Below are 20,018 nucleotides of genomic sequence, written 5' to 3'. Positions count from 1 at the left end.
GGAGTGGCTGCCTGTCAGAGGCTGACATTGTTGCCAGAGTAATAGTGTCAAAATAGGAAGGAAAAGAATGACAACGGTAAGCTTGACCTCTTTCTCTTCTGCCCTATTATCTGCTGGTGATACCCCTTATTGGCCAAGGTTGACCCCAAACCAGAAGACAAGGGAGTCTTGGTGATGGAGGCCATAAAATTCAGCCTTCCAGTGCAAAGATCACAGGAGTGATGGTAGAGAAAAAAATCTGTTGTTGATGTGGGGAATGCAAACAGAAAGTAACCTTCTCAAGTGTTATGCAAGGAACCCAAGGTGAAGCCCGGTTATACACAGTGCGCCAATGTGCCAGAGCTGTCCTTCATTCAGTCAACCCCAAAATAACTTCAAAATACATTCTAGATTGTGCAAGCCCCAATTCTAGTTGCTGAGGATACGGAAAGAGTCAGTTGATCCTTCTTAATGGAGACTTTACAGCTTAGAATGGAAGTGAAGATAGCATGTAAACAAGGATAGATAAAACAAGAAATCAGCCATTCTTGGGTTTGGAAGTCAATTAAAAAATGTCATAGAATCAAAGAAACTTAAACCTTGAAGATCAGAACAAGGGTGAGATAGAAGGAAATTTCTGGGAAAAAAAATCATGAGACAGGAAACAGCCTATGTATTTGGGCATATATATAGCAGTTCGGTCAGAGCAAGGAACTTGAAGGAGACTGAAGTTAAAAGCTACATGGCAACTAAGCCCATGGGTCCCCTTGGAGGAACGTTTCTCCCTTGGACAGTCTGCTCTAGAAGCACAGCAATGCTGAGCTGAGTAGACGGCATGTTTGGGGTGGGTGGGGTAATACAGGAAGGCTCACACAATGTGCCACTGCTATAGGGTTCTCATCTCCCAGGACAAGATGATGAAGAATAACCAGAATGAACCAAGGGATAAAAAGACTTGAATAAATAACGTACCAAAAAGAAATATCTCATCTAAAGCTCACAGGGGGAATAGAAGAGAAGAACCATCAGAAACACTAATTACTTAGTTCATTTACTAGCATAAGCAGTGGTGTTGATTCATCTTAGAGAAAAGCTAATCAACAAAAGAAGACGGCCAACAGAAAACAGTAAGGTCTAGAAATGTCAATGTCTGTATTGTGTATACAGAACTGTCCAGGGGAGAATTGCACTGAATCTGGGAGGCATGGGTGGGTGTTCTGGCAGCGTTCTTCGAGGGGAACAAGGAAATTCATCAGCTATCAATGTGTTCTAATTTATGCTCATCACAAAGCCTTCTGAGTGATACTTGGTCTTTTTTATATATCTTAAAAGAAGACGCTTAGTTAGGGGATATATGTAGACCACTTTTTGGAAAGGTTACCAGAACAAAGATTTTGACTGATGTATTATCTCTTGTCTCTTAATTAAAGGGCTTCTTTCATTGCGAATCTAGTTTTATCACTGTGCCTTTACAATTTCCTGACCTGTAAGACAGACGTTCTAACTTGGTATACAGTAAAATTACATACAATTCTACCCTTTGGAGTCTCTTAACAGCCCCAGTCAGTTGCCCCTGCCAACTGTGCAATCTCACTGCCTCTATCCTTTTAGATTTTTTGCATCTTAAAAAGAGGTAGACTTGTCTACAGAGAAACTTAAGGTTGTAGGTGAAAATCACACATCTAGAAACACTTCAATGAAATGATGACAGGATGTATGTGGATATAACTGTCTAACAAAGTAAAGCCACCCAGGCTATAAAATAAGCTTAGTTCATCTCAAGTTTACTTGTTACCTTTCATTATATTATGAACGAGGCACTGTAGAATGGTTGAGAACTCAGTTTTTAAATATATATTTTTTAACTCTCAGGAATTTTTCTTCAAACTAAATCTTTATAAAAATTGTCATGTAAAAATATGAATGTGGGCCCTGGCTGGTTAGCTGTTAGTGGAGAGCATTGTCCTGAAACAAGGTTGTAGGTTTGCTCCCCAATCAGGACACACACAGGAAGCCACCAGGGAGAGCATGACAGAGTGGAATAACAAATGAGTGCTTCCCCTCCCCTCTCTCTCTTCTTTTCCCTGTCTTTAAAAAAAAAAATAGAAAGAAAACTAAGCCCTGGCCAGATAGCTCAGCTGGTTGGAATATCATCCCAGAGCACAGGTTGCTGATTCAATTTTCTGGTCAGGCCACATACTGGAACAGATTGATGTTCCTGTCTCCCTCCCCCTGCCTCTCTCAAAAAAATAAATAAATAAAAATAAATAAATAAATAAATAAATAAGTGTGTGTGTGTGTGTGTGTGTGTGTGTATGAATGTGAAACGCATGGTCAGAAGCAGGAAGGAAAAATCCAGCGTTCTGTGGCTCAGTTCTTTTGAAGGCTCCTAGTACCCCAGCACATCCGAAGGAGCCTCCAGTTCGCTTTGAGAACAGCTAACAGAGTCAAGAAATCTACGAGGAAAAAATTAAGTAATACAGCCTCCTATCTTGGCTCTGGGGAGGCTTGAGAATAGTTCTGGGACAGGGTAGATGGCAAAACAGCTGCAATAGATAAAAGCTACAGGAACTATTAATAAAAAAGTAAGACTACCCCCTGTGGGATTTATAGCTTAAAACCAGCAGAGCACAGCTTGATCCAACATGGCGACTAATTTCACCTACTGGTAAGCCCTAGCCACATGATACACTCATTGGAATACATCAGCATGCTAAATGACACACCTGGTGATGCCATGGTGGGAAACGGAAAGCCCATTAAAGGACACCAAATGGCCCAGGGAGCTTTTCTGAGAAATCTCTAACCATCTTCCAGGGGAAGATCTTGAACAGGGGTCCCCAAACTACAGCCCGTGGGCTGCATGCAGCCCCCTGAGGCCATTTATCCGGCCCCCATCGCACTTCCGGAAGGGGCACCTCTTTCATTGGTGGTCAGTGAGAGGAGCACATTGACCATCTCATTAGCCAAAAGCAGGCCCATAGTTCCCATTGAAATAGTGGTCAGTTTGTTAATTTAAATTTACTTGTTCTTTATTTTAAATATTGTATTTGTTCCCATTTTGTTTTTTTACTTTAAAATAAGATATGTGCAGTGTGCATAGGGATTTGTTCATAGTTTTTTTTATAGTCCGGCCCTCCAACAGTCTGAGGGACAGTGAACTGTCCCCTGTGTAAAAAGTTTGGGGACCCCTGATCCCTTCCCCTTCTTGAATACCCACCCCTGATTAAATGAACCTCAATAAAGGAAACAAATTCCACTGATGGCGGCTTGTTCTGCTGTGGAGAACCCCGTTCTCTGTCTCCCTGTCTCACTAATAAACTCACCTTCACTTTAAACTCTATGATGGCTGGCATTTTAGTTATTTCCTGTGCAAAGGACCCACAATGGATTGAGGAACCTTGAGTCCCTGGACTCCCAGAATGCTTGCATAACACCTGGTGACTTTCTGTCCCTTATTTAAAAGAAACAGCAGCCCTCCTCACCTCTGGGCAAATCAGGAAGCCATTGTCATGGGAAAATGGCTATGGGAATGCTTCTAAATTACATGAGGCACCAAACAGAAGATTCAATATTAAGACTAAAGCCACATATTTGGAGATCCAAAATTCCTTTGTTACATAATCACTTTCAGTAACTTTGCTCAAAGCCATCATTCTAAAATTTTTAAGGGAACACACAAAATGTCATACACAGATTTATATACATTTCTAAAATATTAACCTTTATCTTTCCTGTGACCTAGTGAAATTACAAGTCATTCATTCAAGAAATAATTATTAAGAGCTTATTATTCATGACACATTGTGCCAACACAGTTAAATATATATAACTGCTTCAGCACTTGACCATGACAGAGGAAAGAAAGTCAAAGGTGATAGAATTATAGACTGAATTTGTCAATTTACTGTGATTATGGTAAACTCTCGCTATGTTTATCACAATCTCACCCAGATCTGCACGTTAGGAACACTTCACAGGTCTCTCTCATGTATATGTGATCTTGGTTGGTTTCCATTCAATGAAATTAACCATTAACCTGTTTCTTTCTCTCTCTCTCTCCTTTTTTTTTGTGTGCAAAAAAGTAGTTTAACTTAATAATTTACACAATTCTTTTCTGATAAAATTATCTCCTTGCCATTATTGTTTATACCATTAACTATTATGTTTCTCAAATACTATTAGTAAATATTCTTTTAATATTCTTTTTTTTTTTTTTTTTTTTTGCATTTTTCCGAAGCTGGAAACGGGGAGGCAGTCAGACAGACTCCCGCATGCGCCTGCCGGGGATCCACCCGGCATGTCCACCAGGGGGCGATACTCTGCCCATCTGGGGTGTTGCTCTGTTGCATCCAGAGCCATTCTAGTGCCTGAGGCAGAGGCCACAGAGCCATCCTCAGCACCCGGGCCATCTTTGCTTCAATGGAACCTTGGCTGTGGGAGGGGAAGAGAGAGACAGAGAGGAAAGAGAGGGGGAGGCGTGGAGAAGCAGATGGATGCTTCTCCTGTGTGCCCTGGCAGGAAATCGAACCTGGGACTCCTGCATTCCAGGCTGACGCTCTACCACTGAGCCAACCGGCCAGGGCCTTAGTAAATATTCTTAACTAATACTTTACTGCTTTATATTATTATATTATCTTATTATATTATCTATATTATTAAATGTAATATGTAAATGTTTAGGATGTTAAACTTAAAACAGAAACAATCATTGATAATATCACTGGCCCAGCTATATTTTTATTCCAATTTAAGCCAAGTAGTCAATGTGAGGAAGCAGTAGGAGAAATAGCAGCATCTTTTTTATATTAAGTTCAAACTCAGAGTTATAACTTCTCTAAGGACGCATAATATCTATAAGCCGAGGCTTGAATAATATGGTTTTGCCATGGCGTGAACATACAACTCTGACATATAATTACTTGATGCACACCGTACATAAACCAGTGTTCCAGGAAGGCAGGTGGGAATCTGTGCATAGGAATTCTTCAATTCTCAGAAGCTTAAGGCTGGCCTCTATGATCCTCAAATCAACATAGGATTGACTTTGTGTTTCCCTGCTAATTTCCTTTTTTGTTAGAAAAAGAATTGAATCCAAGAAATCAGTCTCCAGTTTTTAAATGATTTTTATCTAGATAGGACTTTTTTTCTTTTAAAAAACAACAGCATAAACCTTGATGCTTTTATACCTTTCAAGTTTCAAGAGTTTAAATTGCAACATTTACCTTGATACAGCATTTACCTTGATGGAGTACTGCAGAAAATCCCATTCTCGTTGGCAACTGCAGCTCTCCTGCATCGGTAATATTTTTTCTTGGGAGGTTCTGACATGACAGTCAAGTTGACTTCAATTAATGAGGATAAAGTTGCCTGTGATAGACATGCATTTCAGGAAGGCTTAAATGTCCATGCTAGAGGGTTGGTAGCACCTGGCATATTAATAGTTCTACCTTGTGCAAGATAAATTGATGCCTCTCTCATTTCCCCATCTGCTTAAGTATTCAAGCCTGATTCACAATCTGATTTAAGAGGTAAAAAGCAAGGGCAGAACATATTAGGCACCATATGGCTTATTTATAAATCTTTCCATCTTAAAAGTCTAAACTAGCACATCAGCTACTCCTGAGAGAAAAAAGATCACCAAAATGGGTCCATATGTTCTCACCCTGAGTAAAACTCTACTATGTAACAGTTTTTGCTCTCACTCCTAAACTCCAGCTACCCCTGGAAAAAGCTTATTGGCAATAAAAAGTGCAAAATTAGCGGTGGATTCCAAAAAAAAACACAGAATCTTAAGGACTCAGGACATATAATTACAACTAGTGTATAGTATTATACAATAAAAAGTACATAGTATTCAGTTCTACTTTAAATGCTTGGCAAAAATTCAACTTCTTACTTGGTACGCCAAGATCTCTTCCTTTGCCACCTCCTTCAAAGTCTACAAAAACCAGTTAGTGAAACAATGTCTTTACTAATTAAAAATGTCTTCCCCAGGAGGACCATTTCACATCTACAACGGAAGAACAGATCAATATAAGGAAATTAAAACTAAAGAATAACGTAAAAAATTAGGACATTAAAATATACAAGCTAAAAACAACCAAACATTTAGACTTTTCTTGCTCTAAGAGCCTTAACAGTCACAGACCATCCACAGGTCAGTATTATGCAAAATGTATACTATACACATTTTGTGCTAGACACTGAGAAAAATGCCACGTTAGACTCAGTTTCAGCCCCCAATGAGTCAAAAATCTAGGTGAGGTGGTATACAGCCCGAGTGTCAAATAGATGGCTCACTGATTAGAGAGTCAAGATGGAAGAGATGTTAAAGAACAATCAGTCCTACTTCCTCATCTTAAGAAAGAAAAAAACATGGGAGACACAGAAAGAGAAATCATCTAGTAGATAATAGAAAGAGACTGAATTGGACTCCAACTCTTGTTACTCCCAGTCTCTAAGCAAACGTATTTTCACACCATTGGAGGACCCTTTTTCAATGGAATAAATAACTTTATCATCAAAGGAAATAACTTTATCACCAAAAGTGTCTGTGATTAATGTGGCTGAGTAATAGCTTCAATTGAACATTTTTGATGTCATAATAAGGTCCTTCCTGTCCCAGCAATGAGGTTATTACAGGAAGGCTTTTAATGTGTTTAATGACCCTAAGTAATACGAACTCTGTGGCAAAACCAATTTATTGAGAAACATTTCCAATACAAGAACTTTAATGAATTATCAAGACTTAGAGGGCCCATTATATGCTAAACACACTGATAGTTTTTGCCTGGGGAAATGGAAGTGTCCAAGAATTAGTGTCTTATGTCCCTGGTTATTCTACTCCTTTCTAAATTGAGATACTGCCTCTAGAAGAACCAGGAGGAGCTGCTACCTAAGTTTCTGATGAGTTTTCTCCATCAATAAAACTCCACCTGTCTGTGTAATCTGCTTCAGATATTAGTCCAGAGGAGATTCTAGAGTGATTTTCTAAAATTTTTGACTGTGGCCCACATTAAAAAACACACCTTACATGTATATGTTAAACTGAAACAAAAAGTATGATACAATAATACTACACTAGTGCAACACCTTCTGGAATATGTCCTATTTCTTTTTCTTTTATCTTTTTTTATTGTGTTTAGAAAAATAATTTAATAGGTTATTCTTTTCCTTGAAGTGAAATATAAATGCGGACCATAGTACGTTAAATTGATCTAACAACTCTCTAATAGACGGTGACCCATCTGAGAAACACTGTAAGAGCACTTATTTATTAGTCCTACATATATTTATTGAGTGTCTACCCTAGGTCAAGTGCTATTGGAAGTATTTTGGGAGACCATGTTCAGAAGTAATGTTCAGCAGTCCCAGCTGAGATGGTCTTTCAGAAATACTAGATGCGGTACCCACCATGTGAGCAAAGACACCATCTTGGAAGGGGTTGATATTGCCATCATTAATCTAGCCATTCAACATTCAAGTCACCCTCAGTTATTTAAGGCATCTCAACTGAGGCTTCAGACATACATCACAGAGGTGGGGAGAGCTGACATTACTGTGACCTTACCAAATTACTCCCTCCCGCCCCCCAGAATGCATGAGCATAACGAAAGGGTTGCTGTTTTACACTACCAAGTTTCATGATGTTTGTTTTACAGGAATAGATAGTGCATAACAGACTCCAATTTAAAACAATTTCCTGATCCCATAAAGAATCATAATATTTTGTCCCAATCAGCTTTTTATTATGATGATGATGGGGGAATGAATCCTCATTTCCTTTACTGTTTGGCTTAGTTTATATAGAAAAGGCATTTCAACACTCCCTTGCAGTTAGCTGATGGGCAGCTGTCCAGTTCTGACCAATAGAATATGATGACAGGTAATAACAGAGAAGCCCAAAAGTGAGAACTTTGGCTTCAGTAATAGTAACTGTTAGTTGTAATGAATAGGTGATATGTGTAAGGTGAGGAGACAGTTCCTCTGCTTGCTAGTCTTCCCTAATGGCTCTCTGGCCTTTGCTTTGAAATGTAGCAAAAAGTTGACCATGGCAGGAATGCAAGGGGAAAATGTCTTACATCGGGGAGGGACCTGACCATCAGGGAAGTTTAAATCACAATAGTAGTTTGTAAAAGCTTAGCCACAGGATTTACTGTGAAAAGTCAAGGCCTATAAACTAATTAGAAACTCAGCCTGCCAATCTTTAACATTTACTTTGTATCCTAAGAAATAGGAAATATTTTCACAGATAATTCCCAGAGGCAGATTGTCCCAGAGGTGACAGGTCCAGCTGTTCCTGGGAGACACCTGCCCTGGTTGTCTTGGAGATTTACCAAGGACACCAGATAGGACCCTACTGAGTGGGCCTGTGTTACATCAAAAGGACTTGCAGAGGAGATGATGCATATTGTTATGCGTTAAATGCAAAGACTTTCCCCTTTTTTTTTCTTTTGCTCCTTAACTCTATAAAAATCACCAGCACCAGGATTGTGTTAAGGCAGTTCTTTTAGACAGTAATCATCTCTCTTCTAAAGTTGCTGCAATTTGATGACACACCGTATCCTCACTCTGTCCTATCTCTCTTTATTAACATTAAGAGTGGCAGATAACCCCCAATCCAGGTTTGTTTTCTAGTTACAGTAACTGTATCACTTTGGGTACTGTTGTAAGTAAGTATGATTTTTCTAATGGTTCTCCCTTTTGGACTAGGGGCACAAATTGAGAAGACAGAATTGCAGGATGGAGGTATGCTGGATCTCTAACTCTTTGTTCATAGAGAGATGCCAAAAAGGGCTTCCTTACCCACACCAAACTCCCCATACAAACATGAAATAAACCTTTGTGTGTTAGGCTAAGTAAATTGAAGGCATTATTTGTTATTGCAACATTGTCTAGCTGATCCTAACTAGTATAATTTTTATGATCTATTATTATTATTATTATTACTATTATTATTAAGTGACAAGATGGTATATAAAGAGACAGACTCCTGCATGCACCCTGACCAGATTCACCCAGCAACTCCCATCAAGGGCTGATGCTGGATTCAACTGAGCTATCCTCAGTGCCCAGGGCCAATGCTTGAACCAACAGAGCTATTGGCTGCAAAAGGGGGAGAGGGAGAGAAGAGGTAGAGGGAGGAGAACAGAAGCAGATGGTCACTTCTCATGTGTGCCCTGACCCAGGATCTAACCCAGGCCTTCTGCACACTGGGCCAATGCTCCATCCACTGAGCCAACTGGCCAGGGCCATGATTTATTATTATAGTCACTCTGATACACTATAAATCCTTCTTTTTTATTTTTCTGGGATTTTTTTTTTGTAGTCAAATTTATCTCAATGCCTACTCAACCCCTCCCTGAAGCAACTATACTATATAAGGCTGGGCAAGGAGTAAATAGGACTCATCGACCATGCTAACTGATTTCTTTTTTAAATTCATGTACACAGACTTCAATTCACCTCAGTGCTTCCTAGTTATTGTCTTGAGTTTTTTTTAAATTCATTCTCCAATTTTCCAAAGTGACTTTTTCAAAGTTCCATCACTTTCTTCAAATCACTACCTCCTTCCCCAAATTTATTCTCGTCTGAATACTTGCTTCATATTTTACTGACAAAGTTGAAGCCACAGAAAAGAATTTCCACATGCTCCCACCCCCACATGTGCCAATCTATCTGGGTCTGTCCGTATATTTTCTCTTCCTTTTGCGTAACTGTAGATGAGCTGCCCATGCTCTTATGTAAAGCCAATGATTCTACTTGAGCTCTGAATCCAGTCCTGTCTCTCCTATTCAATGATATTACTTCTTCAAGTTCCTTCTCTCCCTACTTTACTAAGAGGCTTTCTTTAAAGCACCTTCCCATCATCATACGATCATTGGTGTTTTCCTTTATTGCAAACCTCCTTGCAAATAATTATCTTTAGCCACTGTCTTCACTTGCTACCCTCCAAGTGTTCTTCAACTTCTTTAAATAACCCTCAGCACTCCTCCAAAGCAGATCTTGTCAAAGTCACCAATGACCTTCAAAATACTAAATACAAAACCAATTCTCACCTCTCATTGGACACAATTTCCACCTGTTCTGTTTCTGACCTGGACCAGTTCACCCCTCCTTAGGCAACCTGGTGGTCCCCACTCCCGGGAGATCACCATATTGATGCCGAACTTAGTGCAGTCAACTGATCGGCATAGCGCACTATAGCCCAGACTCCTGGGCTAAAGTGATCCTCCTGCCTCAGCCTCCCGAGTCACTGGGACTACAGGTGCGCCACCGGGCCCAGCTCATTGGACACAATTTCTAAGCAGCTTTTGGAACACTTGATCCTTTACTCCTTCATGAAACACCTTCTTTACTTAGCTGCTGGGACACTATTCTCTTGATTTTTTTTTTTTAATCTCACTGCCTGATTGTTCTTAGTGTCTTTATTTGAATCATGGTCATCTTCCCAATCTCTAGACTTTGGGATGGTCCCAGGATCAGATTTCAGAATTTTATGGTCCATTTGCATTTATCTTTCGAGTTGATCTTACCAGATTCCACGTCTTTCATTATTAACCGTGCTAGATGAATCCAAAATTCATGTTTTCGCTTCAATGTACAGATTTTATTCTGGACCTGATCTACATACTGTTTATAGAGTTAACTCCACATTTCTCAGTTGGATGCTTAAGAGGCATCTCTACCTTAACAGATACAAAACTAAACTCTAGAAATTTTTTCCACAATTTATTCCTCCCACAATCTTCTTATGACAGGAAGTGGTAACTGCTTTCTATTACTAATTCAGTCCTCAAAGCTTGGGGTCATCCTTGACTCTTCTTTTTATAACACATCACATCCAGTCCTTCAGCTAGTCCTGTCAGTTTCGTTTTCAAATATATATCCGAGCTTAATCCCTTTTAACGTCTGTCATTGCTCCCATGCTATTTCAAGGCACCATTATATCCCATGAAAATTTTGCAATAACTTTTATACAGTTACCCTGTAATCATTCTTGCTCTATTATAGACTAATTTCCATTTTTGCAGTGGAAGATGCTACAGAATAGCTACAAAGATGCTTTAATGTATAAGTCAGATCACATTCTCTTGTCTTTGTCTCAAAATGCTTTGGATACCTTTCTGTCTAAAACACTAAATTCAAGTTCTCAGGGCCCTACCTGACCTGACTCTATACTACCTCCCTAATCCCTTTTCATAATACTCAGACTATTCCTCACTCTGCTCCAGCCACACTCCTTTTCTTGCTTTCTTAACTTCACCAAGCAAGGCCCATCTCAAAGCCTTTGAATATATAGTTCTCTTTGTCAGGGAAACTCTTTTTTGAGGTTGCCACATGGCCCCTTCTTTGCTTCATTTAGTTCTCTGCTTCAATTTCCTCTTTTCCTGATTTTTACCTTTGTTTGGTTTTTTGTTTTTTGGGGTTTTTTTTTGGTTTTTTTTAGAGCGAGGGTGACATTAATTTGTTGTTCCACTTATTCTACTTATTTATGCATTCGTTGGTTCATTCTTGTATGTTCCCTGACCAGGAATTGTACCTGAAACCTTGACATCAAGATAATGCTCTAACCAACTGAGCTACCCAGCCAAGGCCTCAATTTTTTGTTAGAAAAGCTTTACTCTGACCACCTATGCTCCCTATCTATTATCCTATTTTAAAATTGATATCATTTATCAATAATATTACATAGCTTATATACATTTGCATATTGGCTGATGTCTCTTTTTGGAGGCCTAAAATGGAAAATCTATACAGGCAACAACTTGAACAATGCTATTGGACACCTGTTAATATAGATCCCAAAATATCTGGAACATAGTAGGTGCTCAATAACTTTTTTTTTTTTTTGTATTTTTCTGAAGCTGGAAACGGGGAGAGATAGACAGACTCCCGCATGCAACCAACCGGGATCCACCCAGCATGCCCACCAGGGGGCGATGCTCTGCCCCTCCGGGGCGTCGCTCTGTTGCGACCAGAGCCACTCAAGCGCCTGGGGCAGAGGCCAAGGAGCCATCCCCAGTGCCTGGGCCATCTTTGCTCCAATGGAGCCTCACTGCGGGAGGGGAAGAGAGAGACAGAGAGGAAGGAGAGGGGGAGGGGTGGAGAAGCAGATGGGCGCTTCTCCTGTGTGCCCTGGCTGGGAATCGAACCCTGGACTTCTGCACGCCAGGCCGACGCTCTACCACTGAGCCAACCAGCCAGGGCCTCAATAACTATTTTAATAAACTAATAAATACATGAGTATGAACCTCAGTTTTAAATGAAGAATAAAAGTTTCATATCTGGAAACTCTGAGTTCACGTAAAAAAAAAAAAAAAAAAAAAAACAAGTCATCTGCATATGTCCAGAGCCATCAAACTGACTAAATTAAGACTCCTGGAATATAAAACAAACTCAGGATGGACAGCAAAAATAGTAGAGAACCAAAGCTACTGATAATGTCCCTGGCAACTGGCCGCAGAGAACCAACAAGATACAGCAGAGACAGCTTGGCATTGGTGTGCAACATTAGCCCACATTTCTTCTTGGCAGGGAGAGAAGACCATCCACACAAAGCAAGTGTGGTCAAAAGAAAAAAAATGCTGACAACCGGTTTTAAATTAAAATAACGGCATTCTCATTGCTTTAAGTTTGTATAGAAAAAGGATATTAGGCTGGAGGTAAATGGGGCCATTTCAGGTGGTTTTCAAACTTGATTATAAGTCTGGGTTTCTCTTTCTGATATCTTTTCTACATAAAATACATATGCCTAAAAGCACTGTCTTTTCTAAACCTAAATTGGTAATATACTATTAGACAATCATAAATTACTTAGGGGGACACCAGAACAAAATATGAAAATTGGTACCAACTTTAAAAATGCAGGATATAGAGGTCTAATATATATGACTATGAAATGACATTGGGGATATTAAGTGGATGAATGGTCACACACACACAAAAAAAAACAGAAATAAAAAACCAGGGAGATGCAATATAGAAAGAAGTGAGGTGGTCAAGAACAGGATGACTCAGGAAGAGAAGAGCAGGCACAACAGACCCAGCTTTAGGGGTTGGTTCCAAGGAGGGTGAATGGTTTGAATTTCAGAGCACAATGGAGTAAATGCTCCCTGTCTCACAGCCACCTAATTCCAGCTTTAGCACCTTATTAACTGTGATTCTTTAAAGGACTAGTTTAACCCATGCTGTGTACCACTGAAAGTTACAGGTCTGTCACCTCAACTTATTGATGCTCAACATTCCATTCTACCTTTCTGCCTTCATGGAGACGTGAGTTTTGTGTTTCATAACTTTGTGTGTCTAAGGCTCTGCCTCTCTCCCTACACACACACACACGCATATACACACACACACACTTTACAAAGGAGTCTGGAGATGAGAGATTTGAGGATCATATATACTTTAAATGTTTTTATAAAGAAATGATCAAATTCTAACCTCAGTTGAGAATAAAATGAATACTATTTTAGGATCTTCAAAATATAAGACTAAAGAGTCCAAAGCTTTCATTTAATATATGAAGGATTCAGACAAATGGACAAATGACTACACATAATTGCCCACTAAAACATATGAAGACAGTGGAAAAGCTGAGAGGAAGACTCAGATTTCCTCACCCTGCAAAGTATTATTTGCTTCATTTTACTAGTTCTCAGTCGGCATCTTTACTTTACAAACAAACAAGACACACAAAAATGGAAACTCTCCCTTGACAAAGCAAATATTTTAAATAAGTATATATTTATAGATCTATTGTGATGTTTCAGAAAATAACAGAAGAGTTCCTTTTAGAATATTTTAAGAGTTTGAATTGCAGGAATACTGAAAGGAAACTATTCACCAGGTTTCATAAGTATGCATCTACACTGTCCAGGGTTGATTTATGATGTTACAGATCATTTAGAGAGGAGGAGAGTGTAAAAACTGTGTGTTTCAGTGTGTGATTTTTCTTTAAGGAATAGAAACATCACTCTGATTTTGTAGAGCCTGTGTTACAATTCAGCATCACTAGAGGCAAGTTTTCCCTTTATTTGTATGAAATATAAAATCTGATGTATTATAGAGTTTTCCTGAGAAAACTTTCCATTGACTAATTAGATTAACACAAATTGGAGAAAGACTCCAGGAAGCTTTAAGGTATCTAATTTGTCAGTCTTGAATGAGTCATGTTTCTTTTTGTTTATTTTTTAATTAAATTCCTTGGGGTGACATTAGTTAATAAGATTATATAGGTTTCAAGTGTACATCTCTATGATACGTGATCTGTATATTGCATCATGTGCCCACCATCCAAAGTCAAATTATCTTCCATCACCATATATTTGGCCTCCTCTATTACCACCCCACCTCCCTTCCTTCTAGTAACCACTACTGTTGTTTGTGTCTATGAATTTCAGTTTTATATCCCGCACATGAGTAAAATCGCATGGAATGAGTCATGTTTTATTTGTGATCCATGCTGTATAATTTTTATGAATCTTATAGTAGTATTTCAAGTCAAGAGACTGAGCTAAAAAAACATTAGCAAGTATAAGTGTTTCAAATCTAGACTCATCCTTATCACTGGTGAATTTTTTTTTCATATAGTTCTTTGGGAAAAATAAAACCACTTTTTATTAACAAGATGAGCATGCATTTAAAGATGACATGCAAAATCTAGGAAGACTTTTAATTTCTTGAAGCCAAGGGTTATTTCTATTCATCTTTTAATCCACACTACCTTAACCACTAAAACTCATTGATACTTACTGAGTTTTTACTATGCACTATTAGCTTTCTTATATTCTATTAAACTCAACAAACAATTCTTTAAAGATGATGCAATTATTATCTTCATTTAAACTGAGGCTCAGTGAGATGAACTAACTTAACAGAGCCACAATGAAGTTGAGTTTCCGGATAAAGAACTTTGGTCTCAGTACCTACCATATGAATCCATTTTTCAGTGTTGTTCTTGAAAATGTTTGTTAAGGTGCGGAAAAAGGGCCTGGGTCACCTAGATGACTTTGTGACCTGTGTCTTTTTCCTCTAGTACTAAAACTGTAATTTAGTGCTGATTCTAAGCAGGAGTAGAAAAACAATTACTTTATAGCTGACGCTCTCTTGCTCATGTCAGTTCACCATCTAGAGGCCATTTTTACATGTCATCCTCCAAATCACTCAATGTAGGGACTTATGTCCCATCTGACAGAACTCTTTTGCAGTTCCACAGTTATCCCCATTAACATCTCTTTTCTGATAAGCTCCATCCGCTTTGTTGTTGAGCTATCAGTCACTTCTCTTTCAAGATTCAGTCGCCTCTTTTGCAAATACACACACACACACACACACACACACACCTTTTTCTAGACCATTTATATAAGTCTGGGAGAAAAATTACAAAAGGGGATTATCTTGACTGAGGATACTCATTAATATTTTTCAACAGAGATGAAAAAAAAATTGCAGGACACATTTCTAAGTGGCAGCAGGAAGGTTTTAGTTTATATAGATGTGGGGGAGTATATTCCTGGCCAAAAACTTTGAAATGACATAGTAAAGTTTAATAAGGAAGTTCTTTGAGATGAGAACATCCGTGGTTCTCAGAATTTTCATCCTATGGTATTCACTCCTCAGCACCAGCAGCTTGAGGATGCCCATAAATATAAACTATAAAATTTTTGCTTGAAAATCTGGAAAGTTTTTGATCTCTTTAAATCTGTACTCTGGAATCCCTGACCTATAATTTTTGAAGCAGCTGAGCAGACAATTACAACATGGTGTAATTTCAAAATATTTTGACAGCATTCCATTTCCCGACCCAAATGAAAAAAAAAAAAATAGCTTGCTCAGCTCAAAACTTCCTGAACGGCACAATAAAGTGAAACAGACACCACCCCAAGTAAATGTCTACAAAATCACACAGACACACCAGTGCAAAATGAAAACAGATCTCCACCTGAGAATTCCAAGAAATGTACTACCTTGCCCCAAACCGGTAAGAATCCGATTACCACAAGGATGGATAGTTACCCATGGCGAAGAACGGGATTCCCAGCAGGGTGGAGTTGTACTTCCCATCAGTGATGAAGAAGATCCCTGCGGCCGTGACGATGGAGATGCACACAGTGAGCACCCCCAGGAGGCCCAGGAAGGGCTTGCTGCGCAAACAGTCCTTCATGGAGCTGGAGAGGGTGGCTGTGGTCAAGATCAGCACGAGGCTCACCAGGACCTTGCTCCTGGCCAAGATGCTGGTCTTATGAAAGTCTCTCCAGAGGCTAAAGGATGCTAAAGAGTAGAGCTGGAGGTCCTGGTGCTCCTCCTGGAGCTTCCTCATAAGCTTACAGAACTCATTCTCCCACTTCTCCCCTATGAGGTCCTGGGTGGCAGAGCCATAGGTCTGGAGGTAGTAGGTGATTTGAATGGCTCTGGCTGACTTGACCCGTTGGTCCTTGCTGTTTGGCACTTCCACTACCCCGCCCAGTTGGTGTCCAATAAAACTGTTTCTCCCATCCTTGAAAACAGAAAAAGGGGAGACTTAAGTTACCCGAGAGATGCACATTCCGCTAGAGCAGGCTTTTACTCTATATGAAAGAAGAGCACAGGAAGGCAGAGATAGGTGTTAGCAATTATGGAACTGATGTGGGTGGAGTGACATGTTAGGATTTGATATTCAACCTGTTGAAGCCACACGGGATACCATGCAAGATGATCAGGATTAGATAAGATGCAAAGAGTACTATGAAGCTCTACAAGTCTTGCCACATGCATAAGAAATGTACATAAATATTACTTTGATCTCATCCACACCCTCATTCCCACCATTTCCTTATGTAAAAAAATCTATTATAATGTCTGAATACAGGATCAAGTATGATGATTCAGTTGCAGCCAAAATTGAAGCGTGACATGACTCGACATTTCAAAAGTTAAACTAATTGTACATTTAATAAATGTATGTTAAAATTCCTAGAGTTAACACACACACAGTCACCGACACACACATAAACACACACAAACATTACAAAAATTCATACGCAACCTGTATATTCTGGGGCTACAACTGCACATCTCAGAACAAGTAAAAGAAGATATTGAGGTTTTTTACAATTAATTTTTATATTATTGAAAGATTTAAAAAATATGATGTGAGCACCTATTCACTCATTATAACTTCCTCTCCAAACACCTGCCTCAGTCTTAGACTGACCTTTTTCAACACAGAGAACAGGGATCAAACCCCTTAAATGAGACTGATAAGATTTCAGGTGGGGTTGCCAAAAGTCATCTCATTTCAGAGTTTCACATAAGGTAGAATAGATAAGATCATGAGAGCTGGATATTTATAAGAGAAGCAAACCTATCTATTTAGGACACTTCTGAGATGAACAGTGATTTGCCTAAACAGGTTCAGAACAGCAATTCTCAACTATGTGTCTTAACACTTAGAATGAAATCCCTGACAGCCATCACCAAATTTTAATCAACATTTTTTTTTCTTTAGCCATTCCATCATTCACTACGGTGCCAAAGGTTGTCAAAGGAACTACTGAACCCAATCTCAGGTTACACAGTGGAGTGTGTAGCATTGAATATGCCTGTAGGTACTTAGTGGAACACAGACACAAAGGTAAATTTATGTCATAAACAGACTGTGTGCATCTCATGGGGGCATAAAAGAGTAGAATCAGAAAAAGAAACAATTCTTTCTAGAAGAGCAGTGTGAAAGGGCAAGAAAGCAGTGTGATAGCCATGGTTGTCTTCACAGAACTGCGAGGTTTTATACATCAAGGTGACATGTGTAACAATTAATTTGGACTTGTTTAGTCCACAGACCTATATCTGAGGGTCTTGTTTGTATTTGTATTTTTAACATGCACCAGAAACAACACTAATGCTTGAGAGTGTGCGGCAAACACAAAAACAGTCTGAGAAATTTAGAGAGGACACATGCTGTCAGTAGAATCAAGTCGGATCATCAAGAATTGAGAGAGAGAAATTTCATAGTCATTCCACATACCCATATTTTCCCTACACGTTCAATAAAAACAATCTTTCTATTTAACTCAACCTAGGCAACTGAAAGTGAACAATATAGCTCTAAACAAGAACTTGAGTTTCTTTTTTTTTTTCCTTCACTTGGTTTAACTCCCACCTCCAAGTCATCATTTTTCCTTATAAGAATCAAACTAAAATTCCAGCTGTAGATTCACAAGGCTCTCTCCCCAGGAGACACTGGGGGTTCTCCAATGAACTATAACTGAAAAGATAGAAAAGTCTTGACAAAGGAGGGGGAACCCTGACCCGGCACCGAGATTGTCAAATATGGTTTTCAATCTCTCAGTCCAGGACACATTGCTCCTCAACTAGGCTTGTTTATTTTTGTTTTAAGCTTGGCATAATTTTAAAATCCACCCTTGTGTCTACTTCTTTGAAATCCCATTGGTGATACTGACTTGTGCTTTTGATTATTGGAAAGAGGGAGTATTTTAAGAGCTATATTTATTCACTGAAGAATACACACTTCCCAATGCCTTTACCCATTTCCATAGTAAAAAAGATTTTCTGTGATCTTTAGTGGCGGAACAAAGATTTATGCATCCCCGAGGCCTCATTTTTGGAGATTATAGTAGATCAAAGAGGGTCTTGATAATGTGTCTGGACAAAAAAGTAAAAATTTTAAAAGAGGCAAATATAGATTATTAAATAACTGATCTTCATTGATGGTGGCTAACTGCTCACCCCCCTTTTGAGGTTGTCTGGTTTTCATTTTTTACAAAAATTACTTCAAAAAGATACGCTTTCATTCCATTAGATCCAAGTCAATGTGACAAATAGAATGAGTGTCTCTGTCTTAATCTGCATTACTCTATGAACCAAAACAAAATAAGCAAGGTCTTTGGATGTCCTTGAATTGAAAGCTTTATTGAGTGGTCCACATCAGAGACAAGGCATTGGCCTAATCATCCTAATCAGTACAGTTCTGAGATATACACTTTAGTACATTATTTGTGAAGGGAAATTCTAGTATTTTGTCGTGGGTGATAAATTCTTCAGTTTTCCAAATTAACCAATTCATAGATGCCTCTATGCAGAAGAAACAAAGAAAGAATATAACATATATTGTAATTTTCCTCTGGACTTGAAAGATGTTTTGTGGGAATTAATGGAAAGAACGCAAAATAAAGTATTGTGTAACCTGGGTTGCTGTGTGTATCTCATACTAATTGGATGAGAATCTGTTGTCTGGTTTATTTCCCAAAGGGTTCAGTTTCCTTATCTATAAGATAAGCAGATATGACGTATATAAGTAAATGTTTATATAATATTGAAGACGTTTTTAGCTCTATTGTTCTATGAAAATACCATCTCTAAAGCTATTTTGAAGGGATCTAAATGTCAGATTCATATTATTATAACTAATAAAGCCATAAATTGATTATTTTTACATCTACTCCACTCACTAGGTAGAACTGTTTTGTTTAACTAAATGAGCAAACTTAGAGGCTCATAGAAGGTAAATCTCCCAGTCAAAGGGTTAAACACAGGGCTCCAACTAAACTGAGACAACCTCAAATCCAGTTCTTTCTAGACTCTTACGGGGGTGATTTCAGGACAGCCACATTGGCTTCCATTCCCCACTAAATGCTCTTTACCATGAAAACTGTTTTACAAGTAGAGCTCCTTTTTTTCAATATTTTCCTTTCCATTAAACCAACTGCCTATCATTTAACATGTGTTGATTCATTTTTCTCCTTTCCCAATAAAATACCTCCTATGCAAATTCTGAAATCCCTTTAAGTGCAGAAATCACTTTTATGTTTTAATGAAGATTAATCTTAAAATAAAAATATGACAAGATGGTAACAGATTACTTTCCTTGCTCTCCTGCTGCAGTATTTCACTGTATTGAACTGTCATCATTAAGATGAGATGAATGGAAGCTCCTAACTCGTGTCCCTGTGTCCACGTCTGCTCCTCCTCAGTGTGCTCTGCACATTAAAGCCAGAACAAATCTGCACAGTTTGAAATGTGATCACATGATATCTGCT

General features: G+C 38.7%; 1 protein-coding gene across 1 annotated transcript in view; it reads right to left on the bottom strand.

The window, feature by feature from the left end:
• Nucleotides 1-20,018, bottom strand: part of PTCHD4 (patched domain containing 4) — a 199,906-nt gene that overhangs the window by 127,049 nt on the left and 52,839 nt on the right. Inside the window, exon 2 of the mRNA XM_066252961.1 lies at nucleotides 16,000-16,480. Coding sequence (XP_066109058.1) covers nucleotides 16,000-16,480 — 481 coding nt within the window. The remainder of the gene's footprint in view (nucleotides 1-15,999; nucleotides 16,481-20,018) is intronic.

The sequence above is a fragment of the Saccopteryx bilineata genome, chromosome 1 (genome assembly GCF_036850765.1).
Source record: "Saccopteryx bilineata isolate mSacBil1 chromosome 1, mSacBil1_pri_phased_curated, whole genome shotgun sequence".
NCBI lineage: Eukaryota > Metazoa > Chordata > Mammalia > Chiroptera > Emballonuridae > Saccopteryx > Saccopteryx bilineata.
Note: the sequence above shows the minus strand (reverse complement) of the source record. Positions and strands in the feature narration are given on the sequence as shown.